Here is a 27,538-nt window from a genome sequence, read left to right on the forward strand (position 1 = left end):
TCTTTTTACCATAACATTTTTATTAAATATAAGGAAAATAGGCGGCGACGTCTGCTAAGGTCTGAGGTTAATTCTTCACATGGCGCGAGGGTCACAGAGACACGACATCAATCGTCCATTAGCAGCAGAAGAGACACTTTAAGTTGCCCCAAGGGTACAAATCTCGTTTATAAGACAGCAGTGCTGGCCTCTTAAGAAAAAGCAAAAGAGAACCAAACAAAAAAAGAGGTTTTGAGGTTTAGACTCCAAAACAAACGTGGCCACAGATGCCGCAAATCCCTCGTAGGGAGCAGCCTCACAGCCTGCCTGACTTCCCGCACCAAGTGGGCACAGGCCCGGCGGCATGCCAACCTGCACACAGGGCGGGGGTGGGGGAGCAGAGGGCTAGAAAGGGGCAGAAATAAAACCACGGGACAGATGCGCTGTGAGATTCTGAGGCCCGTGTCCCCGCTCACTCGTGGGACAGGGCCAGGGACAAGGAGCCTCAGCCCTGTTCTTGTTATGGCCCTGCACGTCACCCAGAGCCAAACGGAAGGCCTAAGGCCCCTAAGGACCATCTCTGGGAGGTGGCTGTGGTTTTCCCTCCTGAAAGCAGGCGATCGCACACCCTGAAGGTGCCAGGACCCAGGTCAGGGATGGAAAGGAGCACTGGTCCCCTCCCACTCAGCAGCTCGGGCTCACTGGGGAGGCAGAAACATGCCCTTCTGGCCACCCCAAGTCAGGCACCTCCCAGACGCCTCTCCTGCTCCTGGGTGTCACAGAGATCTGGGGTGTGTTTTTTTAAAAAAAGACACATGCAACTCAGAGTGGGCGGGGGAACTGGAGGATCAAATGAGTTCGCATCTGAATGTCTCAGACCTCCAGGCAGAGGGAGGGGAGAGAGGGGAGACAAAGCCACACACTCCAAACGAGACCCCTACTCCCACCCGCCAGGGAGAACATGAGGTGGACAAGGAAACCGCCTCGGGTGTGAGCTGGCGGCCACAGCACGTCAGCCACGCTGCTGGCAGGCTCCCCCCGAGGGCGTGGAGCCAGAATCTGCTTCAGGAAGGAAGCAGGGGCGCAGAGGGTGCCGTATGCACGCAGCAGGCCCCAGGAGGCCGGCCCAGGGGTAGGGCGGCCCAGTTCTCTGCGGGAACCTGCGCCCACCAAGCCCCTGGCAGAAACAGCAGACAGCCAAGCCGGTAACCGGGGTCCGCGGAGCTACCTGCGGGCCCCGGCCCGGGGCAGCAGCACGGGGGCACAGGCGATGCCCGCAAAGGACTCGGGAAAGTGCAGGTCGCGCTCCCACTCGTCCGTCTCGGTGTTGTACACCTGCACAAGGCCGGTCACGTTGTTGAGACGCCAGTTGTAACCCCCGACAATGTAGATCTTCCTGTCCAGCAGGCAGCAGCCAGCCTCAGACTGGCCGGCCCGCATGGGGGTGACGCTGGTCCACTGGTCCGTCTCGGGCACGTAGTACTCCACGGCCAGCACGTCGAAGCAGCGGTCCACGTGGTCCATGCGGCCCCCGAGGGCGTAGATGCGGCCGCCGGCGCCCACCATAGCGTGGAGCACTCGGGGCTCGCTCATGGGCGCCTTGAACTCCCACTGGTCGGCCTCGGGGTCGTAGCAGTGCAGGGCCTTCTTGTCCTCCACCGAGATGCCGTAGCCACCCGAGATGTACAGGCGGCCCCCCGCCGAGGCGCCTGCGTGGCCCCATGTACGGCGCTTGAGCGAGCAGGCGTAGCCCCACTCGTTGCGCCGCGGGCAGTACCGCTCCACCGAGGCCAGGCTGCCGGCCCGGTTGCGGCCACCTGTGGCGTACACCATGCCGCACAGCACGTTCAGCTGGAACTGGATCCGGCTCTCCTGCATGGCTTGCAGGCGCAGCCAGCGGTTGAGGTGGGGGTCGTAGCGGTAGCAGGCGTCCACGGCGCCCTCGCCACTGCGGTACTGCAGGTGCTGGCCCCCGGCCACATACACGAAGTTGTCCAGCACCGCCACGCACGTGTGGCTGCAGCCCACCTCCATCTCCGTCAGCTCACGGAAGTGGCGGGCACCCGGCTCGGGCAGCTGGTACACCTTGCTGCTGACGGAACGGTCACTGTCCGTGTACGGGGTGCCGCCGAAGGCCACCAGCGAGGGCACGTCCGAGCGCACGGCGGTGCGTGACGACTGCATCTCGTGCTGCCGGAAGGGGAGCACTTGGTAGCTGAAAGCCTCCAGCAGGTACTGGCGGCACAGCACGTCCTCCACCATGATGTCCAGCGTCTGCACGTTGTCCACCAGGTCCGAGGGCCGCATGAGCGGGAAGCGGATGTGGCAGAGCACGTGGCTGGCACGCAGGCGCCGGGCCGGGTCGTGCTGCAGCCAGCGCACGGCCGCCCGGAACAGGTCAATCTCGGCACAGCTCTGCAGCCGGTTGCTCTGCAGGAAAAAGACCAGGCGCTCGAGCGGCAGGTGCAGGAAGTCCTCCTCCTCGGCTATCTGCAGGAAGTGCCGGAAGGTGAAGGCGTCCACTGACTCCTTGAGCGAGGCCAGGCTGAAGGTGGTGGCCATGTGGCCGATGTGCAGACAGGTCTCGACGCTCATGGCGGCCTTGAGGAACTCCTCGCACAGCTCCACCACGGGCAGCATCTGCAGGAACACGGCGGCGCCCAGCACGTCCTGCACACAGTCCAGGTCCAGGGTCACCTCGGCGCTGTAGGCGAAGTCGATGATGTGCCTCAGGCCGCGGGCCGACACGCCCTTCAGCTCAATGACGTCCTGGCTCGCCTCCCGCATGCCACCCGTGAACATGGCCCTGAAGGTCGGAAACACAGCGTGGAGGCTCAGGCCAGCCCAGGGGCCGTGTGCTGCCCGGGAAGGCCTGGCCCCACACCCCGGACACTGTCCCCACGAGGGGCCCTGCCCAGCCTAACCCAGAGGTTAGCAGTGCTAGGGCCCACAGACTCAGAGGGCGAAGACCAAGGGTTGTGAGCTGCGGGGTGGGTGCAGTTCCACAAGAGGAGACCAAATCTTGGGTTTGGCTTTGACTCTGAGGACAGGACTTTCTTCGGAAGGACTGATGCTGAAGCTGAAACTCCAGTACTTTGGCCACCTGATGCAAAGAACCGACTCACTGGAAAAGACCCTGATGCTGGGAAAGATTGAAGGCGGGAGGAGAAGGGGACGACAGAGGATGAGATGCTTGGATGGCATCACCAGCTCAATGGACATGAGTCTGAGCAAGCTCCGGGAGTTGGTGATGGATAGGGAGGCCTGGTGTGCTGCAGTCCACGGGGTCGCAGAGAGTCAGACATGGCTGAGCGCCTGGACTGACTAAGGACGGGTCCCCCTGGCCCACCTTAACACCCGCCCTGGGAGAGCTCCCCCGCGGCAAGCTCCAAAGACAGAGCACAGTCCCCCACGGCAGTGTGCACCGCGGGTCACGGACAGCCTGGCCCACCGGAGCAGGAGGCTCCACCTTCCCCAGCCTGGGTCTTGGGTCACCGTCACATGGGTTGGAGAGGGGTGAGAGTCCCTAGGTCAGAGGGCCCGTCAGGAAGCTATGCTAGGGTCCCTGCCATCTCCGAGGCCTAGGTGGTCGGAGAAGCCCCCTGAGAATGGCCTAGAGGAACAGCAGTCCATTGTGAGCCCCACCCCAGCAGCAAGTGACCCCGGCTCTGTCCGCCACGTGCTCCTGCTCCAAGAAGTGGTATTCACGTGAGTGCTGATGAGACACATGGGCCCTGGGTCCCAGCCCCCCACGGCTCCAGAGGGTCCCCTACCAGGAAGAGGGGTGAGAACCCCAGTGCCTGCTCAGGGCTCCTGGCAAGTTCTAGAAGATGGAGAGTGGCAGGGTCCTTTCATGGGACCAGCTGGCACCTTATCGGAGTTGTAACTCCCGTCCGCACACATCCGTGACAGCTGCCTGAGGGGAGAACTTCAGACACCGCCTGGCAGATGTGCACCCCTAGTCCCCCACTGGGTGGGCCCAGCTCAGGCCAGGAGCAGAGACAGCCAAGCTGGGGGCAGCCGGGGGCCACCGACTAACCACCACCCAACCCTTGGCAGCAGCGCTCCACCAGCCCCCGGACCCCGCTTCTCCGTGTCCCCACAAGTTCCATCAGCCCATCGAAGGCAGAAGCGATCATGGCGATGGGAGGGAGCATTGCCTTTTAAGGCCTCTCCGACTGCAGTGCCAGCGCAGAGGAGCCTTTAAAGGGCATTTCTGGCTCGGCCGGCCCGCCCGTCCCCAAATCCAGAATAAAAATAGAAGCGGCGCCCCAGATGGCTTGGCTGCTCCAGCTCCCCAGAACGGCCTCTCTGAGCCCGTGGGGCGGGCAGCCAGGGGGCGCACCAGGCAAGGCACCCCAGTTGCAAGGACAGTGAGGCCCAGGGTGGGCACCTGGGCTGGGACTCTAAGAGACGGCCGGCAAAGTGGGGCTGAAGAACCTCCCCCAAGTGGCACCCCAGCTCTCGCAGGTGGCAGGAGGAAGCTGACCAGTTGGTCACTAAGGGAATGCGGGAGACTGTCCCTAAGCTGTGACAGCTTTCCACGGGTAAGAATGGTTGGGTGGGACCCTCACTCCCCTGCCCAGCCGAGCGCTTCAGGAAAGAGACTTTAGACAGAGTCTGGCACCCACAGGGGCTGCCAACTAGGTGTACCATCCATCCCCCGGCCTGCACACAGGCTCGCAAGGGCAGAATTCACGCCTTTGATCACTGCCAAATTCCCAAGGCCCAGAACAGCGTTAGGCACAAGCAGGCATCAAAGACAGAATGAAAACCCAACGGCGCCCTGCCGCCTTCTCAGGGCAGAAGCTGCTAAGCGGGCTCCCACCTCTGCCCCCAGGCATGCTCAGCTTGTCTGCTCCGTGTCCCCCCGGGTTGAACAAGCAGCAAACCTGGAAAAACCTGCGGGCTTACTGGACATCTGGCTTCTCTCTAAACCCAGAGATGGGCAAACCTCAGCCTCTTTCCCTCAAAGCCATCCTGGGCTGGATGCAGCTGGAGGCACAGCCCTGGGATGGTCCCTCTGGGACGGGCGGTGCCCCCACTCCACCCCGGGGCCCGCGCGCACCTGAAGTAGTCGCTGCAGGCAGCCAGGACCACCTTGTGCGCGTGGAAGGTCTCTCGGTTGACAGTGAGCACGACGTCCAGGAGCTGGCCCTGGGCGCGGAGGGCAGCGAGGCCCTGCAGGAGGCTGGTGCTGTGGCCAGGGGCCGAGAAGGTGCACTTGAGGGCCCCGTTCTTGTCAGCCATGCTGTGGGGGAGCAGAGGTGGGCAGGCAGCTGAGAGGCCATGGAGCCATCTGCTCTCCACCCAGGGGCCCTGAGCAGGCTTGGCAGGAAGCTGCCCTGGGTGGAAGTGAAGTTGCCAGAACCCATCCCTGAGCAGCGGAAGCCGGACCTGGGTCCCAGTGGTGACTGCCACCTGCCCGCTGGCTGGCCTTGGCGGGGGAGGTGCACGTACAGACTCCATTGGCCGCCTATGAAATAGGCGAGGTTTCGTGCAAGACCCACAGAGGCTCCCACATATCCTTTTCCTTCTAATTTAATTGAGGTGAGATTCATATAACAGTCATCATTTTGCCGTGTACAATTCAGTGGCATAAAATCCACCCACAGAGTTATGCAACCATCACAGCTATCAGTGAGGCGAAGGCAGACCCATGCCCACTGCCAGTCCCCCCCAGCCCCTAGTCACCGCCGCTCTGCTTCCCGTGGCCATTTGCCTGATAGGACCAGGGATCACAGTCGGGCCCCCTCCAGTGGTAGCGGGGAGTTCTGATCACTGGACCAGCAGGGGCGTCCCAACCCCATGGACCCAGGGAGGTAGGAGGACACAGGCGCACTGAACCCGAGCTGAGGAAGCAGCAGGTTGCATGGGATCTTCCTGTCACCCTGGGGCCAATGTAAAGAAGCCATAAAACCAAGTATAACTGCCCTCAAGAAGATGGGTTTACCTGTGGGGGCAGCTTGCTGGGGGGATGGGAGAAGGAAGACACATTCTGGCACATCCCATCAAAATGAGGATGCACAAGGCAAAGGCTGTCTTATAATAAAAATAAAGTTTTGAAAAGGAGAGGGGTGGCCACAGCCCAAATGCCCACCAGTGGATGAATGGGTAAGCGAAATGTGTACGCATATGATGGAATATTACTCGGTCATGACAAAGAATGGAGCTGATTCAGGCTACCAGAGGGAAGAGACCTGAAGACCTCAGGCTACATGCAAGAAGCCAGACACAAAAGGTCGCATGTTCATGATTCCATTTATATTAAATGTCCAGAAATCCACAGACAGAAAGCAGGTCAGTGCTGGCCAGGGGCTGGGGGTGGAGGGTGGGGAGTGACTGCCCACCCAGGGTTCCCTTTGGGGTGATGAAAACGTTCTGGACTCAGAAAGACACGCTGGTTGCACAACACTGTCGAAGCACTAAACGCCGCTGAATTATCCTCTTTAAAATGCTGAGTTTTATGTTATATGAACTTCACACGAAAAACAAAACAAAACTCAAGGTCCTTGGAGCCTTCTCAGGTCCTGTGCGAAGGCAGCCACGACCTCCAGGGCCTCACAGTACACGAGGCCCTCTGTGGCTCCATCCCTACTGTTCCCACTCACTCCCCTTCATCCCCTTTGCTATTTCATCTTGGAAAACTTTTGCAGAAATGCATCAATAAGTGAAGAGTTTATGGAGAAGGAAATGGCAACCCACTCCAGAGTTCTTGCCTGGGAAATCCCATGGACAGAGGAGCCTGGACGGCTACAGTCTATGGAGTCTCAAAAGAGTCAGACACAATTCAACAACTAAACAGCACTAAAGTGAGAAAAATAAATAAGTTAAGAGTTTAGGAGGCCCTAATGCATCACTTCATTCTCCGAATGCAACAGAAACAGACAATGCCTGGACTTCCCTGGCTAAGACTTTGAGCTCCCAATGCAGGGGAGCCACGTTGATCCCTGGTCAGGGAAGTAAGCCTGCATGCCACAACTAAAAGTTCACCAGTCACGTGCTGCAAGGAAGATCGGAGATCCTGCACGCCGCAGCTAAGACCCAGCCCAGTCAAATAAATATACATGTTTTTAAAACTCCAAACTCATTTAAAAAAAGAAAGAAAGGCACATGCCCCTCAGCCTCCATGGAGTCAATAACCTTCCCAGGACTCTCCCAGGCTCCCCCTCACCCAGGCAAAGGCCAGCGTCCCCAGTCCTCTGCTCACTCCCCATGGCCTCCAGCTCTCTGGAACGTGCTTTCCCATTCCTGGGACAGACGCCTGCCCACAAATGAGGGCCAGGAATGTGGGCACTGGTCTTTCCAAGAATGCAGGAGGAGAAAGAAGGCTTCTCGGCTCCCACTGCCCACCAGCTCCCCAAACATGATCGGGGCCAAGCACACGGCATTCAGTTGCTGCCGACAGGAGGTCCGCAACTCGCACAGGCTGCCCACCTCAGTGGCCCTTCTAGAAGCCTCAAGAAAGGAGATGAACTAAGTCAACAGGCAGAGGGGGTGCAGGGCCCTGGGCGCTGCCCACAGACCTGCAAAGTGCTCAGGATTCCGAAGGTGTGGGGACGTGTCGGGGGACACCACCTGGTCTGAGTGAAAAGCCGTCCTGTCCCCGGAGGCAGGAACACAAGCGACTCAGAGCATCTGCGCTGGAGAGGCTAGCGGGCCAGCGGCGCCAGGAACCAGGCCTGGAGGCTGGGTGTGCAGACTGTGGAAGGAGGGAAGGGAAGGGGCCCAGGAGGACCCTGAGTCTCTAGCCTGGCTGAATGGAGTGCACGCCCACCTCACATGCCCCCACCTCTCCCAGTACTGCTGTGTCCAGGCCATCCGTCCTGGAGGGGCCACTGCTAGGACCCAGGTCTCCATCCTTTTGGTTTCCCAAGGCCCGCGAATGACCCCGTTCTGAAGATCACGGATCCTCGGGATTCAGAGGACCTCAAACTGCACCCATCCCCTGGCCAGGACATCTCCAGGGACAGGGTCTCACTGTGTCTTCTCGCCGACACTCCACAATGGGCTCTGGACTGCCGGAGCCAACACCGTGTCCCATAAGAGCCTCCAAGTATCCTGGAGCTGCTCGGGTCCATCCCGAGCTCCTCAGGGCCTTCTGTCAGCCCCATGGCCCCCTCCCAAGGGTGGGAGGACACAGAATGAATGAGACAGAGCAGCCGGCCCTTGCCAGGCACACAGTCAGGGAAACGGGGACCCAACACGGTCAAATTATCCAGAACGGGCCTGTCAGTGTCCCGTGGGAGGGAACAGGAGCTGGGAGCAGAGAGGGGCAGAGGCCAGAAAGTGGGGATGTCCTCAGCTTCTCCTCCTCCCAGCTCTGCCACCCCTGAGGTTAGACAGAGGCGCCCAGCCTCTCCCTGGGAGCACAGGGGCTTGGTATGGGTGTTGGCCCTATAGCCTGGCTTCCATCAGGGCCATCCCTGTGCGGGGTCACCTTCCAGCCCGCAACGGGCCCCCTCCTGCCTGGGGCCAGGCGCCATCTTCCCTGCGCAGCACAGCGGCCTAGGATCAGCGATAGCTGATGGGAACCTCCCTCCCGGGGCCCGGCGGTGGAGAAGAGGCCCACCTCAAACCAGGGACAGTGTTAAGACATCGACGCAGACTCGGCTGGACTAGGTGACTCCAGGGACGACAGAGCCACTCTCCACAGACACCACTCTGTGTGCACAGCAGGAGCTGCGGGTGAAAAGTGATGCACAGACGGCACCAGCATGCCTCGTGCATCGCCAGGATCTCCTACAGTCACGCAAACCTGGAGCCTAGCCCTGAGCAGTGTCTGGAAGGCTGGGCCAGGACCCAAAGCCTGGGAGACTCATCTCAGCCAGACCCACTCGAAAAGCCTGCCAGGGCCACACCACAGCATTCGCCACTCGAGGCCCCGGCACGTGGAGTGAGGTGCAGAGGGCAGGACTCCGAGGCCGCCCTGCTATCTGCCAGCCACGTGACTCAGGCATGTTCCTCAGACCTCTGAGTCTTGATTTTTCTCAGCTCTCAAACGAGGCAGAGGGCTGCCAAGAGGCTCCGGGGCCCCCATCACCTCCCAGGAAATGAGGGACGGCAGACTCCCTATTTTCCCCAGCTTCACTTTTGGCTGGCCAGGCCCAGTGGGGGGCTGCACCCTGCCACCACCCCTACAAGCTGCCCACTTGCCTTTGAACGGGACCAAGTGCTTGGGAACTTGAAGCTTGGAGCCACCCACAGAGCGCTGGCTCATGGCAGGTGCCAACTGAGCCTGGCTGGCCTCTCCATGGACCCCTCGCCTCACACAGTTTTACACTCCCACTATCCAGCCTTTGCCATTTTGCTTTTAGCTAGCTTTAGTTTATTCTTCGAAGTTCCTCTGAGAGTGTGAGGCAAGATAGGAGGATTTCCTGTGATTCCACTGAGCCCTGGGGACTGGTACACCCACGCATATTTTCACCAGAAGAAAGATCTCACACCTGAGGTAACTTCATCCTGGAGCTGCTTGGTCCCTGAGTATATATTTACTGTGGTCCTTCATATATAAAGAGCACCAAGAAATCAATACAAAGCCAGCAATGTCACAGAAAGATGTGCAAAGGTTGTGGGCTGATGGTTCATGGGAAATGAAGCACATCTTCTTGGAAGGACCTCATAGTCAGCTTCACTTATAAGAAAAGTGTGCTTCCCAAAGGATTGGCTTCACCCCTCGGGGTGGGGGCGGGGGGCAGAGTCATCAGGCAGGCCATCTGGCAGAAGACACTCTTGTCTATTCCCAGAGGCAGTTTGAAATGGGTCAACACCCAGGAAGGCAGTTTGAGAGACCTAGCAAAATTCTAATGGCTCATCTTCTCAACCTAGCAAGTCTGCTTCCAGGATTTTTCTGAGATACACTTACTTGTGCAAGTTGAGAGATGTGTGAGGATATTCGCTGGGGGCTGGAGATGGGAAACAAACTAGACACCCTTTAAGAGAGCACAAAGGGCTGCCCTCCAGCTGAGCATGGAGGCTGTGCATACTCTGAGCATTAAAAATCTCCTATAGGGCTTCCCCTGGTGGTTCAGAGGTAAAGAATCCGCCTCCTAGCATAGAACATGCAGGTTCGATCCCTGGATCAGGAAGATCTCCCAGAGAAGGAAATGGCAACCCACTCCGGTATTCTTGCCTGGGAAATCCCATGGACAGAGAAGCCTGGCGGGCTACAGTCCAGGGGGTCGCAAAGAGTCGGACACGACTGAGGAACTAAACAACAGCAACAATGTGGGATTTAGGACACCTCAGCCCAGAAAACCCCAACCCAGCCCAGAGCACTGCCGCTTACAGGGCATGGAGCCTACGTTGCGCCACGTGGGCAGGAAGCAGCCCCTCTCTGCGCATGCCTCGCCCTCCCCAGGCCCGCCTCCCTGTGCCGCCAGCAAGGCGCCCAGCACCTCAGGAGGCTGTTTTCCTCCTCCCATCTCAGAAATGGGACAACTGTCTCTGACGCCCTGACATCTACCCCCACACACACACCTCGCAGCCTCTGGGGAGCTCGGGGAGGGAGAGAGGCAGCCAGCCTGGACAGACAGGCAGGCGTGGCTGGGCGGAGGTGGGCAGCAGGAGGAGGGAGGGCCGGAGCCTGGGCCCGATGACTAAGGGAAGGCCCGTTACTCAGGCTGGCCCAGACAGGGGGCGGCGGTGAGGCGGGGCCACGGCCCCCAGGAAGGCGGCGGCGGCAGGCCTTGAGCTGGTCCGAGCCTCCAGACAGCCACCCGAGCCACGGTCACCCGCGCTGAGTCATCGGAGCCAATGCGTCAGCAGCCGGGTCAGGGCGTCTCTGCAGGCCACCCCGGCTGCACCCTCAGCCTGGATCTGGCCACGGAGGGCATGCCCCCTGCTGTCCTGACCCCAGCCCGCACACCATGTCCCCCTGGCACTGTCATCGGGCACCCTCGGGCATGTGCAGGCCCAGGCGTGACACGGGGACACGGCGGCTGCTCCCTAAGGGTGTCCCTGCACAGGGCTGATGGCTGGTGGGACTGTGTGCAGGAAAAGCCCGCCCAGGACACCCATGGCAGGATCCCCAGGGCCTCCCCAGCCAGTAAAGCCCACTGCCCGCGCTGTCACCAGATTCTGGCTGGCACCCCCTGCTTGGGCTCCCTCCTTCCCCCTTAGTTGTTCATGAGGTCAACAGCCCAAAATACACCATGGGCTAGAGCCACTGCCTCAGAACCTGCTTTGAGGGGACCCAAGTCCAAGGCAGAATGGCGTAGTGAGGGGCGGCCGTGGGAGGTGCAGGGCCACGTGAACAGTAACAGGCCCCTCAGGGGCGCTGAGAGCTGTAAGGCACAGCACTCGGCACGGTGGGTGCTCCCCGCCTCCTGCCCTCACCCGCCTGCTGGCCCTGGTCTCCACGATCGGTTTCCCAAGCTCACAGGAGAGATCTGAAGCCCCGGAAAGCTCTTTTCATTGGAATGTCCAAAAAAAAAAGAGAGAGAGAAGAGGCAAGAACAAGAAAGAATTTCATGGAAACATTTCTTTGGGGTTTTGTAAAATCCTTTCCCACCCCCACATGGAGCCCAAAACTCAGGCCAGAACAGTCTGACGGTATTGCCCCTTTAACATACTGTTCTGACATGCAAATTCCCTCACTTCCCCTCAAAACGGAGAGCACTTCCACTTTCAAAGCCAATTTTGGTTTTATTGTCCATGTGGCTCGATGGAGCGCAGCAGCGCAGCACAGCTGGTTGGCTCGCGCCCCGGCCGACGCAGTACCAGGGAGTTCCAGGCCACTCCGCCCCAGCGTCCTGGGTACAGCAGCAGGAAGACGCTGCACTTGTGGTGGCGGGGGGGGGGGGGGGGGGACACAGGGGGCCAGAGACCCCGAGAGGGAGTCAGAAACACAGAGAGAGAGACAGACCAGAGAGAGAGAAAAAGAGAGACAGAGAGAAAGACCAGAGAGAGAGAGAGACCCAGAGAAGAAGAAACCAGGGAGAGAGAAAGCAACCAGAGAGAGAGAGCCCCAGAGACGGGGGAACAGAGACCCAGGGAGAAAGAGAGACCCAGAGATGGGGGACAGAACAGAGAGGGGCTCGGGGGCTGGGGACGGGGCTGGGCTGCAGACGGAGAAGCACCGGCCGCCCGCCTGCCACTTCCCTGGCCTGTCTCTCACACCACCACCCCTGGCCTCCTGTCCAACCACACCGGAAGCTTCTCTGGCCGCTCCTCCCGCCCGCTTGACCCCTCACACAGCAGGCTCGCTGACGGAGCACATGCGGGGCACAGCCCAGGAGGGCAGCGTGGCAAGTGTCTTCTCCAAGGTGGTGAAACTGAGGCCCGAGCGCCCCCACCCCCGCATCCGCAGGCTGCTCCCACTTAACGCTCCTCGGCAGCTGCTGACTTGGCCAAGGCCACTGTGCTGACCCCTGGGGTCGCAGCTCCACGGATAAAAGGTGCGTCTGAGCCAGGGTCCCACATGGCCCCCAAGGGCAGCCACCCGCAAGCCGCTGTTGCTGTGGTTACCACAATATTTCGCAGCTCTGGGTCCTGCACTCGCAGCCCGAAGGATGGAGTCACCGTGTTTTGGCACCTGGCAGCAGCCCTCAGACGCGCGGGCTGGCCTGCAGCCCCCTTGCTAACGTCAGTACCTTTCCTCCTGGGACCACTCGCCCCAGCCCGGCTCCGCCCGCCTCACCCCCAGGCAGCCGCAGGCCCGCAGTAAGGGGCAGCCTGTGGGCCTCTGGCAGAGCTGGAGCCTCAGGCTCTCTGGGCAGCGGACCAAGGAGCAGGGCTGCTGGGTGGACAAGTGGAGAACCCAGGAGCAGATGAAGGTCCTGACAGCAGTGTCCCAGCAGGCCAGGATGCCAAACCGCTGAGGGAGACGGCGGGGGCCCAGAGATCCAGAGAGAAAGCAAATCTGGCCAGGGCCCAAGACCCCATGTGCGCCTGAGCCTGGGCGCTCTCCACAGCATTAGCAGTTAGGCTGTTTAGACCATGCTTGTTGCTCCCTACATCTTCTGCTGTAATTTCAGTCAGGATGCCCAGTGCCGAGGCGGATCTGTGGACCCTGTTAATTTCAGTCAGGATGCCCAGTGCCGAGGCGGATCTGTGGACCCTGTTAATTTCAGTCAGGATGCCCAGTGCCGAGGCGGATCTGTGGACCCTGTTAATTTCAGTCAGGATGCCCAGTGCCGAGGCGGATCTGTGGACCCTGTTAATTTCAGTCAGGATGCCCAGTGCCGAGGCGGATCTGTGGACCCTGTTAATTTCAGTCAGGATGCCCAGTGCCGAGGCGGATCTGTGGACCCTGTTAATTTCAGTCAGGATGCCCAGTGCCGAGGCGGATCTGTGGACCCTGTTAATTTCAGTCAGGATGCCCAGTGCCGAGGCGGATCTATGGGCCCTGTGGGAGGCCAGGCGGGCCAGGCAGGGGCAGAGACCAATCACGCCTTCCCACCTGTTCTGCCTCCTCCAAGGGCCGGGCCATGGGCGCAACCGGGGCACCCTGTGAGCTCAGCCTGGGAGCACAGCACCCCCAGAGATGCTCGCCCTGAGCCCCGCAAAGCAGTGCCAGGCCACACCTGCCCACCTGGTCCTCAGGGCACCCCCGCGCAGGGCCACCCCTGCCTCGTCTGTCCGTGGCTCCTCCCTGCCCACGCCTGCAGGACAGTGCTGAGGCGACAGAAGAGAGGCGCTGCTGGGGCGTGTGGGCAGGAGGGAACCAGGTCACACCTGCCCACCTGGTCCTCAGGGCATTGCCGTGCAGGGCCACCCCTGCCCCATCTGTCCGTGGCTCCTCCCTGTCCACGGCTCCTCCCTGTCCGCGCCTGCAGGACAGTGCTGAGGCGACAGGAGAGAGGCGCTGCTGGGGCGTGTGGGCAGGAGGGAACCAGGTCACACCTGCCCACCTGGTCCTCAGGGCATTGCCGTGCAGGGCCACCCCTGCCCCATCTGTCCGTGGCTCCTCCCTGTCCACGCCTGTAGGACAGTGCTGAGGCGACAGGAGAGAGGCGCTGCTGGGGCGTGTGGGCAGGAGGGAACCAGGTCACACCTGCCCACCTGGTCCTCAGGGCACTGCCGTGCAGGGCCACCCCTGCCCCATCTGTCCGTGGCTCCTCCCTGTCCGCGCCTGCAGGACAGTGCTGAGGCGACAGGAGAGAGGCGCTGCTGGGGCGTGTGGGCAGGAGGGAACCAGGCCACCTGTGGGCACCTGGGACTGGTGGCCCTCGAGGGCCCTCACAGGACAGCCAGGAAGGCTGAGGGTTGAGCCAGGCAGGCAGATGGGTTCTAGAATCCACATCCACCGCAGAGCTCCTCCCAAAGACCCAGACAGGTAAAAAGAAGCAAATTCCCAGGGGCGTGGAGCAGAGGTGGGGGTCTGTGTGGCCCTGCAAGTCACCAGCCTCGCGAGACCCTGGCGAGACCCTGGCGAGATCTTGGCGAGATCCTGCGCACAGAGCCCAGCACCAGACGGCCTCACTCGGTGCTGGCTCCGTTCCTGGCTGAGGGGAATGTGCTGCCGGCGCCATCATCCTGCCCTTCTGTGGCAAGGACACACTGTGTGGGTTCCCCCACTCCCCCGGAGTTTACTGGGGTGCAGCCCACTCTCCCGCCAGCAGAAGGCAACACTGACGTTCATGTCCATCACCTCCCTACCCAGACCCCCTGCAGCTCCCCACGCTTTGCTCCTCAGTTCGTGCAGGGCCCCCCAAGTCCCGCTGTGCCTCCTGCTCAGGCCCTCTGGCCTCAGCCCAGCCTCTCAGTCCAGGACACGTGGGGTCTGGCTGCTGCTGATAGACAAAAGGACCCTGTGGGCAGCATTTCCCCAATTCCAGACCCGCCCAACTTCAGCAACTTCTCAAGGCGACACACAGCCCACCCCCTTCCCTCACCAGCAGCAAGTGCTCTGCCTACAAGATACCCCTCTCCCCCTCCCTGCAAGCAAGCACCCACTCTATGCAGGACTGTGGGCTGGAGCAGTGCCGACCCGGCTCCCAGCTCACCTCTTGGTGGGCGGCCTGGAGAGGGGTCCACCACGATCACCCCATCTTACAGACAGGGACATTGAGGCACAGAGAGGTTCAGGCACCCACCCAAGGCCACAGGGCACGTCAGAGGTCAGTGTTAGCCTCTCTGCAGCCCCAGGTGGATGGCCCCCTGATCACCGCCATGATGCAGATGGGAGACTGAGGCTGGGAGAGCAGGGACCACTCACCAGGAAGGCCGAGCCAGGAGGTGCATGCGGAGCTGGACACCAAGGAGGGCAGGACACGGCTCCTCAGTGGCAGTCGGGGCAAGAGGGTGGACGAACCTGTTAGCTCCCTAGCTGTTATGAGGGGGAACCCCACTCTGCCAGGTCACCAGTAGGAAGGCCCCACTCAAGCCTGCACACCACTCTGACTCCCCACCCCAGCTCTTTTTGCCTCGCCTGCCCATCACACCATCGAGTAAACCATCCATTTCCAGTCTGTCTGTGTCCTCCAGGCTGAGTCCGGAGTCTCAACAGGCAGGGCAGGGTGGGCTCTGTCTCCTGCTGTGTTCCAGCACCTGGCGCCGTGCCCAGCATGTGTTCAGAGCTCGGTCATGCCTGCTGATTAGATGGCTGGATGGCTGAGTGCGTGGATGGATGGACGGATGGATGGAGGGGTAGATGGATAATAGATAATGAGGGACGTGGTAGATTAATTAGATGAATGAGCAGATGGATGGATAGCTGGATGGACGAGTGGATGGAAGGGTGGGTGGGTGAAGCATGGCTAGATGGAGAGATGGATGGACGGACAGATGATGAATGGGCAAGGGGGCAGGTAGACGGCTGCCAGGCGGCAGCAGCAGCTGGGGCCTGACTCCCGTCTCGGCCTGTCGCATACACCTGCTGTTGTTATCCCCTCCACTCAACCCCCTGGTCCAACTCCTGGGAATGGGTATGTTATCCTTGACTGGGCTCAACCAGGAAGCCCTCAGCAGGCTTCTCTCTGGGATGTCTTACTTGCACACTTTGCTCATGCTATGCCCTGAGCAAACAGCCAGCTCCTTCCGTCCCCTCCACCCCTCCTCCCCACGCTGCACTCTCCAGCCCACCAGCTCTGCCACGCTCCTCCAGCATCCACCTTTCCAAGCCTTCTCGAAGCAGAAAGTCTCCTCCAAGGCTTTCCTTGCCCTCATGGCCTAGGTAGGACTCCCTACAGCCTCCACGACCCCTCAAAGCTCAGCCAGGGCCCCCATGCCAGGGGCAGAAAGGGTGGCTAAGAAGCAGATCTCAGGCAGAAGCTTCGCTTGCTTTTTTCCCACCCACGGACAAGAGGCTGATCCCAGTAAGTCCCCATCCCCCCCCATTACCCCTGCTGCCCTGGGCTCGGAGATGTGGCCAGGTGAATGAGCACAACCTCTTCACTCTACAAATCAGGCAAGCAGGCACAAGACTGCCTGGCCCCAGAACACTGCTGGGAAATCCCGTGAGATTCCAGCACTGAAAATTCCAACACCTCAGGACCCAGCCCAGCTGCCTCCCCTGGCAGGGCAGGTGGGGAGGCTCTGAGAGGGACAGTCCTGCCAAATGGCACATGCTCATGCCCAGTGATGCTAGGCCATACACAAGCAGACAAAGATGCTGGCATGGCTCAGCAAGGACCTTCTAATAGCAGCATAAACTTGGGCAACAGAAGGGGCCAGTCATGAATATCTCCATTTGTGGGGGTGCCAATATCCCTTCCTTCCTCTAGTAAGGGACCCGTTTCCCTCCTTCACTCTCAGCCCCAGCGGTAAGGATAAGGAGACCCACCCCTGGGCTGAAAAGGGAGACCCACAACCCAGCCTGGCCAACCAGAGCCTCCCAGGCCCCAGCCTGGTCCCAGGAGAGGGGACGTGACCCATCTGACCCAATCAGAGCCTTCCCTGGGACTTTCGCCGCAGCCACCAGGATGGAGGCCTGTCTTCCCCCTAGGGTTGCCAGGACGGTGGGAAGCAAGGTGAGGTCACCTTGCCCAACCAGGAAGGAAGTCAGAGAGCTGAGGGACAGGAGACACAGACTGCAGGGGATCATCTGAGCCCTGTATTTAATGTACCTAAAACTGGAATTCTCCCTGAACTTATTTTTTACATGAACGATGAGCTTTTATTTTTTAACTGAGGGCAGTGAGCTGAGGTTTTGGCTCCTGGAACCAACGGGGGTCTTCGATGTCAGAAGTTTCAAATCCGGGGCTTGAACTCCAGACGAACCTCTGGAAAAACCACTGTGGAGCCAACACTTCTCCAGCTGCCCCCTCTCCCTGACGTGCGCACAGCCTTCCTGCCCTGGGAGTGGAGGCGAGGGTGCCTCACGGCTCTGCGGGCCAGACAGACAGCCTGGGCCCCGCCTGCCTGGAAGGACACAGCGAAGGTCAGCAAGCTCCCCGTGCCCCCTGCTGTGAAAGTTCAGCAACTCTAAATGCTAAAATGCTGAAAGCATGCCTAAGGCCGAGCTGCAGGGCAGCCCAGGGCCAACAGCCTCAGCAGGAAAAACACCAGAGTCTCTGCAAGTGGCTCACGTGGAGCATAGACGCTTGCGTATTCCCAGCCTGCCCGCCTTACGGGCACAGGGGCTGCCATTACCCCTCGCATGACAGCAGCGGGGAGAAAAAAGACCACAAGCAGCCCTCCGGGACCAGACTCCACCCCAGCCAGCACACAGTTATGGCTTTTAACGACAGTCCTGGGAGTTTTTCAAGTGGAGTCTGCCTCCGGGTCTACAGTGGGCCCCCCACGTGCCTGCCGCTCACGGGCACTTTGTCACTACCCCCCAAGCCCCCCATTCGGGAAAACACCCCACTCTTAGCTCTGGCCGTGGGAGATTCTGGGTGACCGTGTCTGCCTGCTCCCGCTTCCTCCAGCAGGCTGTTTCAAATTCTAACATCCCTTTGAGAGGCAAGCTCTCCGGATATCCAGCCCAGCCCAGCCCAGCCCCGCTCGGATCCCGTCTGCCTTTGACCCCTGTGGAATTTCGCAGTTGTGGCGTCAGAAAACGTCTTCGGCACTCGATCCTCGGGTGACCCCCCCTTGAGGCCTTTAAAAGCCCAGAGGTCCACCCCTCAAGATTTCCTCCAGGCTGAGTGTGTTCAATTCCGGAAGCTGCTTCCCTCACAGGAAAGGTCTGTGATTCCCCCCAGGTGCCGGTTACTTCCTCCCGAATCACAATATTTTCAGTGTGCGGCGAGGTGGTCCACGGGAAGAGCTCAACGGCTGGGCTGCTCAGCGAGGGGTCTGAAATCACCCTGGATGCGCCCCAAAACCCACTCCGCAGAGGAATGTTAGGGAAACGCTCTCCTGGCCATGGGGGGATGAGCTGTGAGAGTCCTGAGCAGCCCTCTCTGGAGGGAGACAGGGAGGGGCGGGGGAGGAGGAAGGGACTGGAGACTCGGGGTTAACAAGTGTTAAGAGCCGTCTGCACAGCTGTGGAGCGGCTACCACAGGAGGAGGAGGAGGGCCCCAGCCCCCCACTTCCCCCTGCAGGCAGCTGGACGCGGAGAGCAGCAGCATGTTTTCAACGCAGCACCGTGATTCTGGCCGTGAACTCCACGAAGCACACGCTCAAGGGCACTGCCCACCGGCTGCTCCCTGACGGAGGCGGGGTCCCTGACCGAACGCCCATGACTTTCTGTTTCTCTGCCTGAACCATGGCGTCACCTACCCAACAGACATGAGGCTGAGCAAACTCTGGGGGACAGTGGAGGATAGGGAAGCCCGGCCTGCTGCAGTCCATGGGTCACAAAGAGTCAGTCGGACACGACTGAGTGACTGAACAACAACATTCCTGCCATTAACTCAAATCAGGAGCAGAGTGACCCTGGCTGAGCCAGCCGTGGAGGGCTGTTCCAGGAGCCTCCAGTCAGGCCAGCTCCTCTGGCAAACCCATTGCAGACTGTGGGGAGAATACCTGCTAGGTTGTATCAGAGCCTCCACCATGAAGCCCTGCCCTCAGGGAGGGCACATTCCAGGGGACATGGACTCTTAAGAACACAGAATGGACCACGAGCACGGGTCAGAGAACAAAGGGGCAGGCAGCGGGGTCAGAGTGGGCAGAGTGGCCAGGCCCCGAGGAGGCAACCCTGGAGCTGTGCAAAGCCCTGGGACAGGTCACTCCAGCCAAGGGAAGGCGAGGTTAAAGGCCAGGAGGGGTGCCAGCATGCTGTTGGAGATGCAAGCTCTGGAAGTCTGGGGAGCAGTGGCAGGGGCCAAGGGGCTCACATGGAGAAGCGGACTTTGTTCTGACACTGTTCTGAGAGTTAGGAAGCCCCTCCAGGCCAGATGTCAGGCAAGGGAGCAGCCCAGTCTGATGCCCGCCTTGGGAGGGTGCCACCAGCGGGAGTCGGGGGACAGGAAGAAGGAGGGCAAGTCAGTCAGGGCAGGATGAGGAGAAGGTGGAAGGAAGGGCCGGAACTAGATGTGGCTCAAAGGTGGAAACGTCACTGTGCGCCAACAGATTAAAGGAAGAAAGAGCAAATCAGCACGCGCACGGTGAGTGCTCTTGAGGAGGAGGTCAGAGCGGAGGCGGGACTGAACTGGGAAGGACCAGGTCCTGGCTGGTGGGAGAGCAGAGTCCCTTGAGCAAGGCGAGGCGTGAGGACTTTCCAGGAGAGAGGGGGGGACCTTGAGCCCTCCAGGCCAGATGTCTGTCTCCGCTCCCTGCCTCCTCTGGTTGCTCTCAGACAGCAGAGACTCTCAAGCCGAGTGGGGCCTCCCCCTGCCTGAGGGGGACCTCTCAGTATTCACCCCTTGGTCCGTGGCGGAAGCCTGAGAGCTGGTGTGCCCTGCCTGGCTGCCACCGTGGGTCAGCATGTCACACAAGTCCCACCTGCAATCTTCCCCAAACCCATTCACAGCTCACCATCTCCACAGCCTCCCACCTTGGCTCATCTCCGGCCAGAAGGACCCTTCCTAAACACGAATCTGACCCAGGCGCCCCCTCGCCCAAACCCTACGCCCGCCCCTCTGTCTCCCCCTCCTCCCTCCCACCCTCTCCAGTTCCTCTCTGCCCTCAGGATCCCTAAAAAGCCAGGCTCCTCCACCTTTAGAATCTACACGTGCCACTTGCCTGTACCCAGAAAACAGTGCACCTCTGGAGCCTCCCTTCCCCCAAGCTGATGGCCCTAACCTTGAGCCTCTGGTCAACCTCATTTGTAAGGGGGTTCCCAGAACCTTCTGGAGAAAACAGGAATCTCCAGCTCGGCCTCGGGATCATTTATGGCAACCGTGGGGAAATGACAGCCCAAGAGTTCCACATGCTGGGGTGTGAGCAACCCACACGGGCCCAGCCCCTGTCCAGGGGCCCTGTATGTCCAACACCACACAAAGCGGTGGGGGCACAGGAGGCAGCTGACAACTGCCGGCAGAACAAACAGGCGCCAGATGAGTGCTGAGCACCGTCCACAAGAGAGAGGAACTGGGCGTGCTGGGGAGCTGCCCTCCCTGCTCCCTTCTCCAGGGCCTTCAACCCTGAGTCTGAAACATGCCCAAAGGCCACAGGGCGGGAGTACAGAGAAGCCCCTCTTTAAAGTGGGCGGGGAGACAGGCACAAACCTCTGACCTGGCCTCACTGAGCTCTCCCATGAGGATCAGTAAGAAAAAAATAACCAGTTAAGGAAAGTTAAGGATACTAAGCCCGCTCCCTAGGGATGGCACAATGACAGCGGAGGCTAATAAAACCTTCCTATCCCATAAGAATGGCCGACAACAAGAAGGCTGTCCCCTGGGGGTTGCAGCTACTGGCTGGAAGCAGTCCAGCTATGAGATAATCAGGCTGCACAATTCGGGGTGAGTTTAGAGCTATTTCACATCGTGAGCTCAAGGGACCCAGAAGGTGAAGAAAGGGGCGCCTCACTCTCAGCCCCGGCCCTGAGCGCCTCCAGCTCCGCGCTCCCTCCCTCGCCCCAGACTCAACTGCCCCAACCCTCGCACTCTGCCGAGGCCCACAGCCCAGGCTCCACTCTGTTCCCAGCGGGCAGGCTCACAGGTGCCATCTGCACCTGTGCTGCTGCAGAAGCAGCTCAGACTTGACGTGTTCCGTTCTCCCACTGACCCTGCTACACGGCCACCGAGTAAACGTTTATCAGTGTCCTTCAACCTGCTCAAGCCAGCTACCAAAGCCTGAGAATTCACATGCTGAGACCTCTGCGATGGTCTAACGTGACGGCGTCAGAAGGCAGGGCCTTTGGGGGGCGATTAATTAGGTCATGAGTACGAAGCCCTCATGAATGGAATCAGTGCCCTTATAAAGCGACCCCAGAGAACGGCGTAGAGCACAGCAAGGAAACTGTGCCTATGAACCGGGAAGTGGCTTCTCTAGACACCAAATCTGTCAGCGCCTTGATCTTGGACTTCTCGGGCTCCAGAACTTTGAGAAATAAATCTCTGCTGTTTATAAGCCACCCAGTCTATGACATTCTGTGTGGGAGCCTAGACTAAGAGACCAGCTTTCTCTTCCCAACCTGCCACACTGGCTCATTGACAAAACCGGCCAAACACCCCAGGGTCCCTTCGTGTCCACGTGGGCAGTGGACAGAATGCTGACAGCATGAGGACTGCAGGACAACACTGCCACCTCCACACTCACACACACACGTGCAATATGCCGGGTGCCCTTTGAACACTTCCCAAACGAAGACTCTAACTCCCAGAGGGTTGCAGACATGCCCAAGGCATGCAACAAGCAAGCGGGTCTCACGAGCTGCCTGACGCTGCTACATTCCCAGAATTCCTAGGAGCCCCTGTCCCTGGAGGGTCAGACTCCAGCCTCTCCCTCTCGGCTGAAAAGATGATGAGGCCAAAGGAACAAGAACCTTCTCAGAAGGCCAAATCTTCCTCCAGTCTTTCACACAGGGGTTGGGGGGGCTGGACCCTTCCAGAGCCTTGGAGATGTGTGGAAAAGATCTAGTGTGCAGCCAGAGATGGCTGGTGAAGGGCGTTTAAACAAGCAAAAGCCACCAAGCCAGGAGCAGATGCCGCGGCTGAGCCGTGCCAAACCCACTCTCGCGGTATCCCAGGTATGGCTTCCCAGGGAAACACTTGCGGCTGGCGTGGCCCTCTACCAGATGCTTCTGCCTTGTCCCCCAGAAGCGGTGTGAGTCAGGGAGACCGGGCCCCATCCAGACACCTGTAGGAAAGACAGGCTGAGGAAAGAGGAATGCCGAAGGCCCAGCACCTGAAAAGCCTCTGTGGCGAGAAGGCTCCTCCTGAACGAGCTTGGCTGGGCTCCTCACAGCAATGGAATTTCAGCTGCGGTGGTGCGACTCCCAGGAGAGGTCCCTCTCCTTCTCGCAACGCCCCACAAACCTCCTCTCTCTCTAGGAGTCTAAACTCCTGTCATGGGCCTGAGGTGGAGCTGGGAGGGGGGCTGCAGCAGAACCAGGATCTTTGGTGTGACGGAGCCTTGGAGCTAGGATCCCACCTCCCCTCAGCAAGCCCCCGGCTAAGGCGGCCACGCTCTGTCCATCCTGGAGGTTCGGCTTGGTCATTAATGACCGTCTCTACTAGGCAACGGGTTTTTTTTGTTGATCCCTCGAGATAGGAAGGAAAGAGAATAAGCTTTTCTCTTTCTTTTTCCTCCCCACTGGTTGCAGAAAAGTGAACTCGGAACAAACAAGTTACATAACGCTGGGGGTGTTGTTGGGTGGAGGGGGGAACGCCATCACTCCTAAGGACAGTTCTCCGAGTTGTGGGACTGTTGGAAGGGCTAAGGGAAAGACAGGAACCGCCCCCGCCCCTGGCCAAATGACAAAACCCTTCATGGGACAAGGCAGATGCAGGCACCACCTGGAAGGCTGAGAGACCAACCACCCCCACAGACAGGGCCTGCCTCCCCCAGTCCTGGGCAGCCCCACAAGTCTCCCCCAGAAGACAAGGGACGGACGTGACCACCTACTAGGGACTCCAACCAGCCAGACTGCAAGCCCTAGAGAGCTTTTCCACCTCCATTCATTCATCCATTGGGCCCGCCCCACCCCTCCCTCCCAACCAAATTTTTTGAACACTTCCTTCCCCTGGGCTGCCCCTGCTCCAGGCAAACAAGACCAAGAGTGCACCAGACAGACAGACATGTTCTCCACCCTCAAGGCCTTTCTACTAACAAGCACACCAAGCAGTGTAGGGTGGTGAGTGCATCCAGGACCCAGCAATTCCACTCCTGGTACAGACCCCGAAGAAGGGAACACCAGGGTTCAGACACAAACCTATACATGCATGTGCCCAGCAGCATTATCCAAACCAGCCAAAGGTGGGACCAACCTAGACGTCCTTCACCTAGTGAGTGGATAAACAAAACGTGGTACGTCCACACAATGGAATGTTACGCAGCCATAAAAAGAAATGAAGTACTTATACATACGACCTTGTTAATGAACTGCGCAAACATTCTATGGAGTCAAAGACACTGAAGGTCGCACATGGTATTGTTCTATTTATAAAACAGGGAACCTTATAGAGACAGAGGGTAGATGTAGTCATCAGGGGCTGGGGGAGGGGGCATGAGGAGCGACCGCTCATGGGAAAAAGATGTCCTTTTCGGCCGATGGAGATGTTCTGGAACTAGACAGAGGTGATCGCTGCACAACTTTGTGAATATGCTGGATACCACTGAATGGAACACTTTAAATTGGTGAGTTTCATGTTATGTAAATTTTACCCCAAAAAGCCAACACAACAAAGTGACCATAAAAAGTGTTCCTGGGGCTAGCTGAGCTCAGGGGGGTCAGGCAGGTGCCTCTAAGAGGCCATGGTCTTAGAACGGAAGGGTGAGGAGGAATGAGGTACAGGCAGGTCATGCACTGGTATGGTGGGTTTGGGATAAATGAAGGAATGAATAAATGACCAGCCCTACAAGCGCCTCTACATCTCAGAAGGGTCCTTGCAAGAATCTTGTGTGCAGTCTCTCTCCAATGCTGAGCTCCCTTCTGTATGCTCCATCTCACCATATGAGGGATTCTCGCTGTTTTCCCACACGAGCATCTAAGGGATAAGACCCTCCCTGCATCAGCTGCTCCAGACAGCAGATTTTCCACTGGGATGGAGGGCAGGAGGCAAATGGGCATCTCAGAGACGAGGGGCGTACCTTTTAATAAAATGACTCCAGCGGACTTACCTGGGGGTCCAGTGGCTAAGACTTCGCCTTCCAATGCGGGGGGTGTGGGTTCAACCCCTGGTTGGGGAACTAAGATCCCACATGCCGCAGAGCAACTAAGCCTGAAGGTTCTTTCACATCCAAAATTAAATAAATACCTTTAAAAAGAAAATGCCTCCAGGACTCCCCTGGTAGTCCAGCGGCTGTGGCACTGCACTCCCCATGCAGGGGGTCCAGTTTGACTAAAAGATCCTGTGTGGCATAATGAAAGGCCAGTGACTCCACGCGCTGCAACTATGACCCAGCGCAGCCAAGCGAGTAAATGTTAAAAAAAAAAAAAAAGCCTCTGTTTAGAAAAAATTTCTTAGATATGAAACTAGAAACAAGCTCCATAATGAAGAACTAGATAAAGGAGGCCTCCTCAAGATGATAAAACGTGTGCCCGATGAGAGATACCATTAAAAAAACAAAAAGGCAAGCTACAGGCTGGGAGACAATAGTTGCAAATAGTATATCTGATAAAGGACTTGTATCCAGAACACGAAAAGAAGTCCAAGTCAAGAAGACAAGCCAAGAAAAAAAATGAATAAAAGATTGGAAAAGACACTTTACAAAAGACCTGAGTGGCCACTGAGACCACGAAAAGATGTCCAACATCATGAGTTAATAAGGATATGCAAATAAAACCAAAATGAGATGCCAATGTACGCTTAGAATGGCTAAAATTAAAGACTGGCTCTGTCAGGTGTTGGGAGCAACTGGAACTCTTGCACATCTCTGGTGGGAGTACAGTTAGGGTGCAGCCACTCTGGAAGACAACTTGGCAGTTCCTTAAATTAAACCTCCAAGAGCTGCTTTGGTAACACATGTACTAAAATTGGAACAATACTGAAATTCACACGGCCCCTGAACAAGGATGCCACTCAAATTTGTGATGCATTCTGTATTTTTTAATCTAATCTCAAAAATAGGAAACAAAAGCACAAATATATGATTAACTATTTTTAACATTTTTCTGGGATACAAAGGCCCTGCCTGTTAAGGACCTCAGCTGTTACAGTGAAGGGCTACACCACAGTGTGCTTCACTGATTCCTCTGCTGCTTTTGCTCTGTTTTATTACAGCTCCTATTTGTTCATCCCTCTGGTATTTGTGGAAAGATGCTCCATATTTTGCCACATCATGATAATAATTGTTCTAGTCTGACTGGTTGGTTTATAAGTTTAAGTACAAATAAATAAAAGACTCATTTTACCTTGAAAAAAAAGAAAAAATACTTAAACCTGCACCTACCATAGCACCCAGACATTCCACTCCTAGAGGATGAAAGTGTATGTCCACACAGGGATTTTCCGGGTGGTCCACAGGCTAAGACTCCACACTCTCAAGGCAAGGAGCCTGGGTTCCATCCCTGGTCAGGGAACTACATCCCACATGTCACAACTAAAACATCCCGCATGCTGCAACTAAGGCCCAGCGTAGTCAAATAAATAAAAATAAATGTTTTAAAGAAAAATTTTTTTAAAAGAGAATGTATATGCCCACACAAAGATGCATACCCAGATGTTCACCACAACTTTATTTGCAATTATCAAAATAGAAACCACTCCAATGTCCAACAGCCAGTAAATGGACAAACAAAGTATGTCCATCAATACAATGGAATACTAGGCAGCAGTGAAAAAGAGTGAGCTTCTGATACTTGTGACAACACATATGAAACTTCAAAAATGTTCTGTTAAGGGACAGCAGCCAGACACAAGAAGCCACATATCACATGATTCCAGTCATATAAAGTTTCTAAAAAGACAAGACGACAGAGAGTGACAGCAGATCAGAGTGTACCTGGGGCCAGGGTTGGGAGAAGGGCTGACTGCAGGGGGCTTGAAGGAATTCATTGTAGTGATGGACACGTTCTGAAAACTTGGATTGTGTTAATGGATAAATAACTCTATAAATTTATTAAAACTGAAGAGCTGTTCAGGTAAAATGAGTGAATTGTACAGCATGCTACTAATTATACCTCGCTCTTGCCCCAGGTTATCCCTACTCAGGGCCCAAAGCAGGGTTCGATGTTACCTCTTATCTGTCCATTACATGCCACCTCCTGCTGGTCACCAAGTCCTATCCACTCTACCCCCCCAGAATGTCCTCCCAAATCTACTGATTTCTCCCTGCTCCCCACTATAGGCCTCTAAAGCCCAACTCAAGCACCCAGGTCCCCACAAAGAGGACTGACTCTGCAACACACCAGTATTAACCACTTTATCATTTATAACATTGGCTGAAATTATTTGCTCCCATAAGCTCACAAGCGAGAAAAAGGGCAAATTACTTGCTCGGCCAGCCAATGGTAGTAGGCTGTCCTGGTGGGCCTGGATGAAGAGATCCAGACCATGCTGGCCTTGGGCAATGGGAAGACAGAGGAAGGTCTTGCATCGTAACACAGGTGTTCTTTCCCTCTGAGAACTCAGAACAATGCATATAAACACCTTCAATTGCTATGCCAATTCTGGGGTTCAAACAACCATTCTTAGGACCTGGCCAAAGATAAAGGGGCCTCTCTCAGACCAAAAGGGGTGAATTCTTCCACCATGACCTGAGGGCAAGACCTTGCTTCAAGTTCTTTGCCCTAGGGAGTGGGAATTTATACCCCAAGAGGATTAGAGGGAGGAGTCCCAAGATGGACCCTCCCCATGTATTTAAAAAAAAAAAATCTTCAGACTTTTTACACCATTCTCAGGCTTCCCAAGACCCACTTCAGCTCCTTAGGATCTCCAGAACCCCCAGACCCCTCCCTGCCCATCAGAACTCACTGAGAGCACCAGCTTCTGTTTTCAGATTCTCCTAGATCCCTTGGGTCTCTTTCAGGCCCTCAGGTTCACTTGTGACTCCTACTCCCAACCTTCCAGTCCTCACCCACCCCAAATCCCCTCAGCACGTTCTCAGGACCACCCTTAGAAACCTCAGGGTCCTTCAGCACCCTCCAGGAAGCCCTGGGCCTCAGCCCTCCAAGCTTCCCCAGTCCCCTCTTCAGAATCCCCAGGACAGCCTCAACAACTGCAAGATTGCCTATGGCCCCTACTCAGGACCTCCCTGCCTCCCAGACCTCTTGGCATCCTCAGTTACTCATGGCCATATCACAATCAGGAACCCCTGGGATTCCCTTCAGATCTCCATGTCCCTCAAAGCCCTCTCTGGCCCCTACGGACGCATGCAGATGCCTGGAGGTCCCGGGGCCCCCAAGCAGCCATCAAATGCCCCATGAATAGCCCTCAGTCCCCCCAGTACTCCATGGCCACCTAAAGCCCGCAGCCCCCGTAAATATCCTCGAGCTGGTCCAAGCCATCCCGCACCCCTAGGACCCCCCAGGACTCCTCATAGGCCACTCTTGCCCTGAAGCAGGTGCAGGTCCACCCTGCGGGCTGGGTCTCACCTGCTCGGGCGCTCGGGGCCCGGACCGGCGCCGAAGCCGCCGCCACCAGCGCCACCGCTGCCGCCGGACTCCGCCATCTTCCCGCCGCC

The 27,538-nt window shown here is 57.8% G+C and overlaps 1 protein-coding gene and 1 pseudogene across 3 annotated transcripts; one reads left to right on the plus strand and one right to left on the minus strand.

The window, feature by feature from the left end:
* KLHL26 (kelch like family member 26) lies at positions 1-27,538 on the minus strand. Of its 3 annotated transcripts, XM_027969388.2 has the most exons (3): positions 27,450-27,538; positions 5,048-5,230; positions 1-2,785 (listed from the first exon to the last, which is right to left on the minus strand). In XM_027969388.2, the coding sequence occupies exons 1-3, from the start codon at positions 27,524-27,526 to the stop codon at positions 1,204-1,206; spliced, it is 1,842 nt and encodes a 613-aa protein (XP_027825189.1). In that variant the 5' UTR covers positions 27,527-27,538; the 3' UTR covers positions 1-1,203. The 3 variants fall into 3 exon arrangements, with proteins under 3 accessions (XP_027825189.1, XP_042105535.1, XP_014951237.2); XM_042249601.1 differs by lacking the exon at positions 5,048-5,230; XM_015095751.4 differs by lacking the exon at positions 27,450-27,538 and having other exon boundaries at positions 5,048-11,748.
* Positions 24,865-24,964, plus strand: LOC114115063 (U6 spliceosomal RNA; annotated as a pseudogene).

This window comes from Ovis aries, chromosome 5, assembly GCF_016772045.2.
Source record: "Ovis aries strain OAR_USU_Benz2616 breed Rambouillet chromosome 5, ARS-UI_Ramb_v3.0, whole genome shotgun sequence".
Lineage (NCBI taxonomy): Eukaryota > Metazoa > Chordata > Mammalia > Artiodactyla > Bovidae > Ovis > Ovis aries.

What these genes read in the sequence shown, in the direction of transcription:
- KLHL26 (XM_015095751.4), bottom strand. Translation starts at nt 5,448, where the DNA reads ATGGAGTCTGTACGTGCACCTCCCCCGCCAAGGCCAGCCAGCGGGCAG. An exon ending in GCCTGCAGCGACTACTTCAG is followed by an intron (nt 2,786 to 5,047) that starts GTGCGCGCGGGC and finishes TCCGACCTTCAG; the next exon opens with GGCCATGTTCACGGGTGGCA.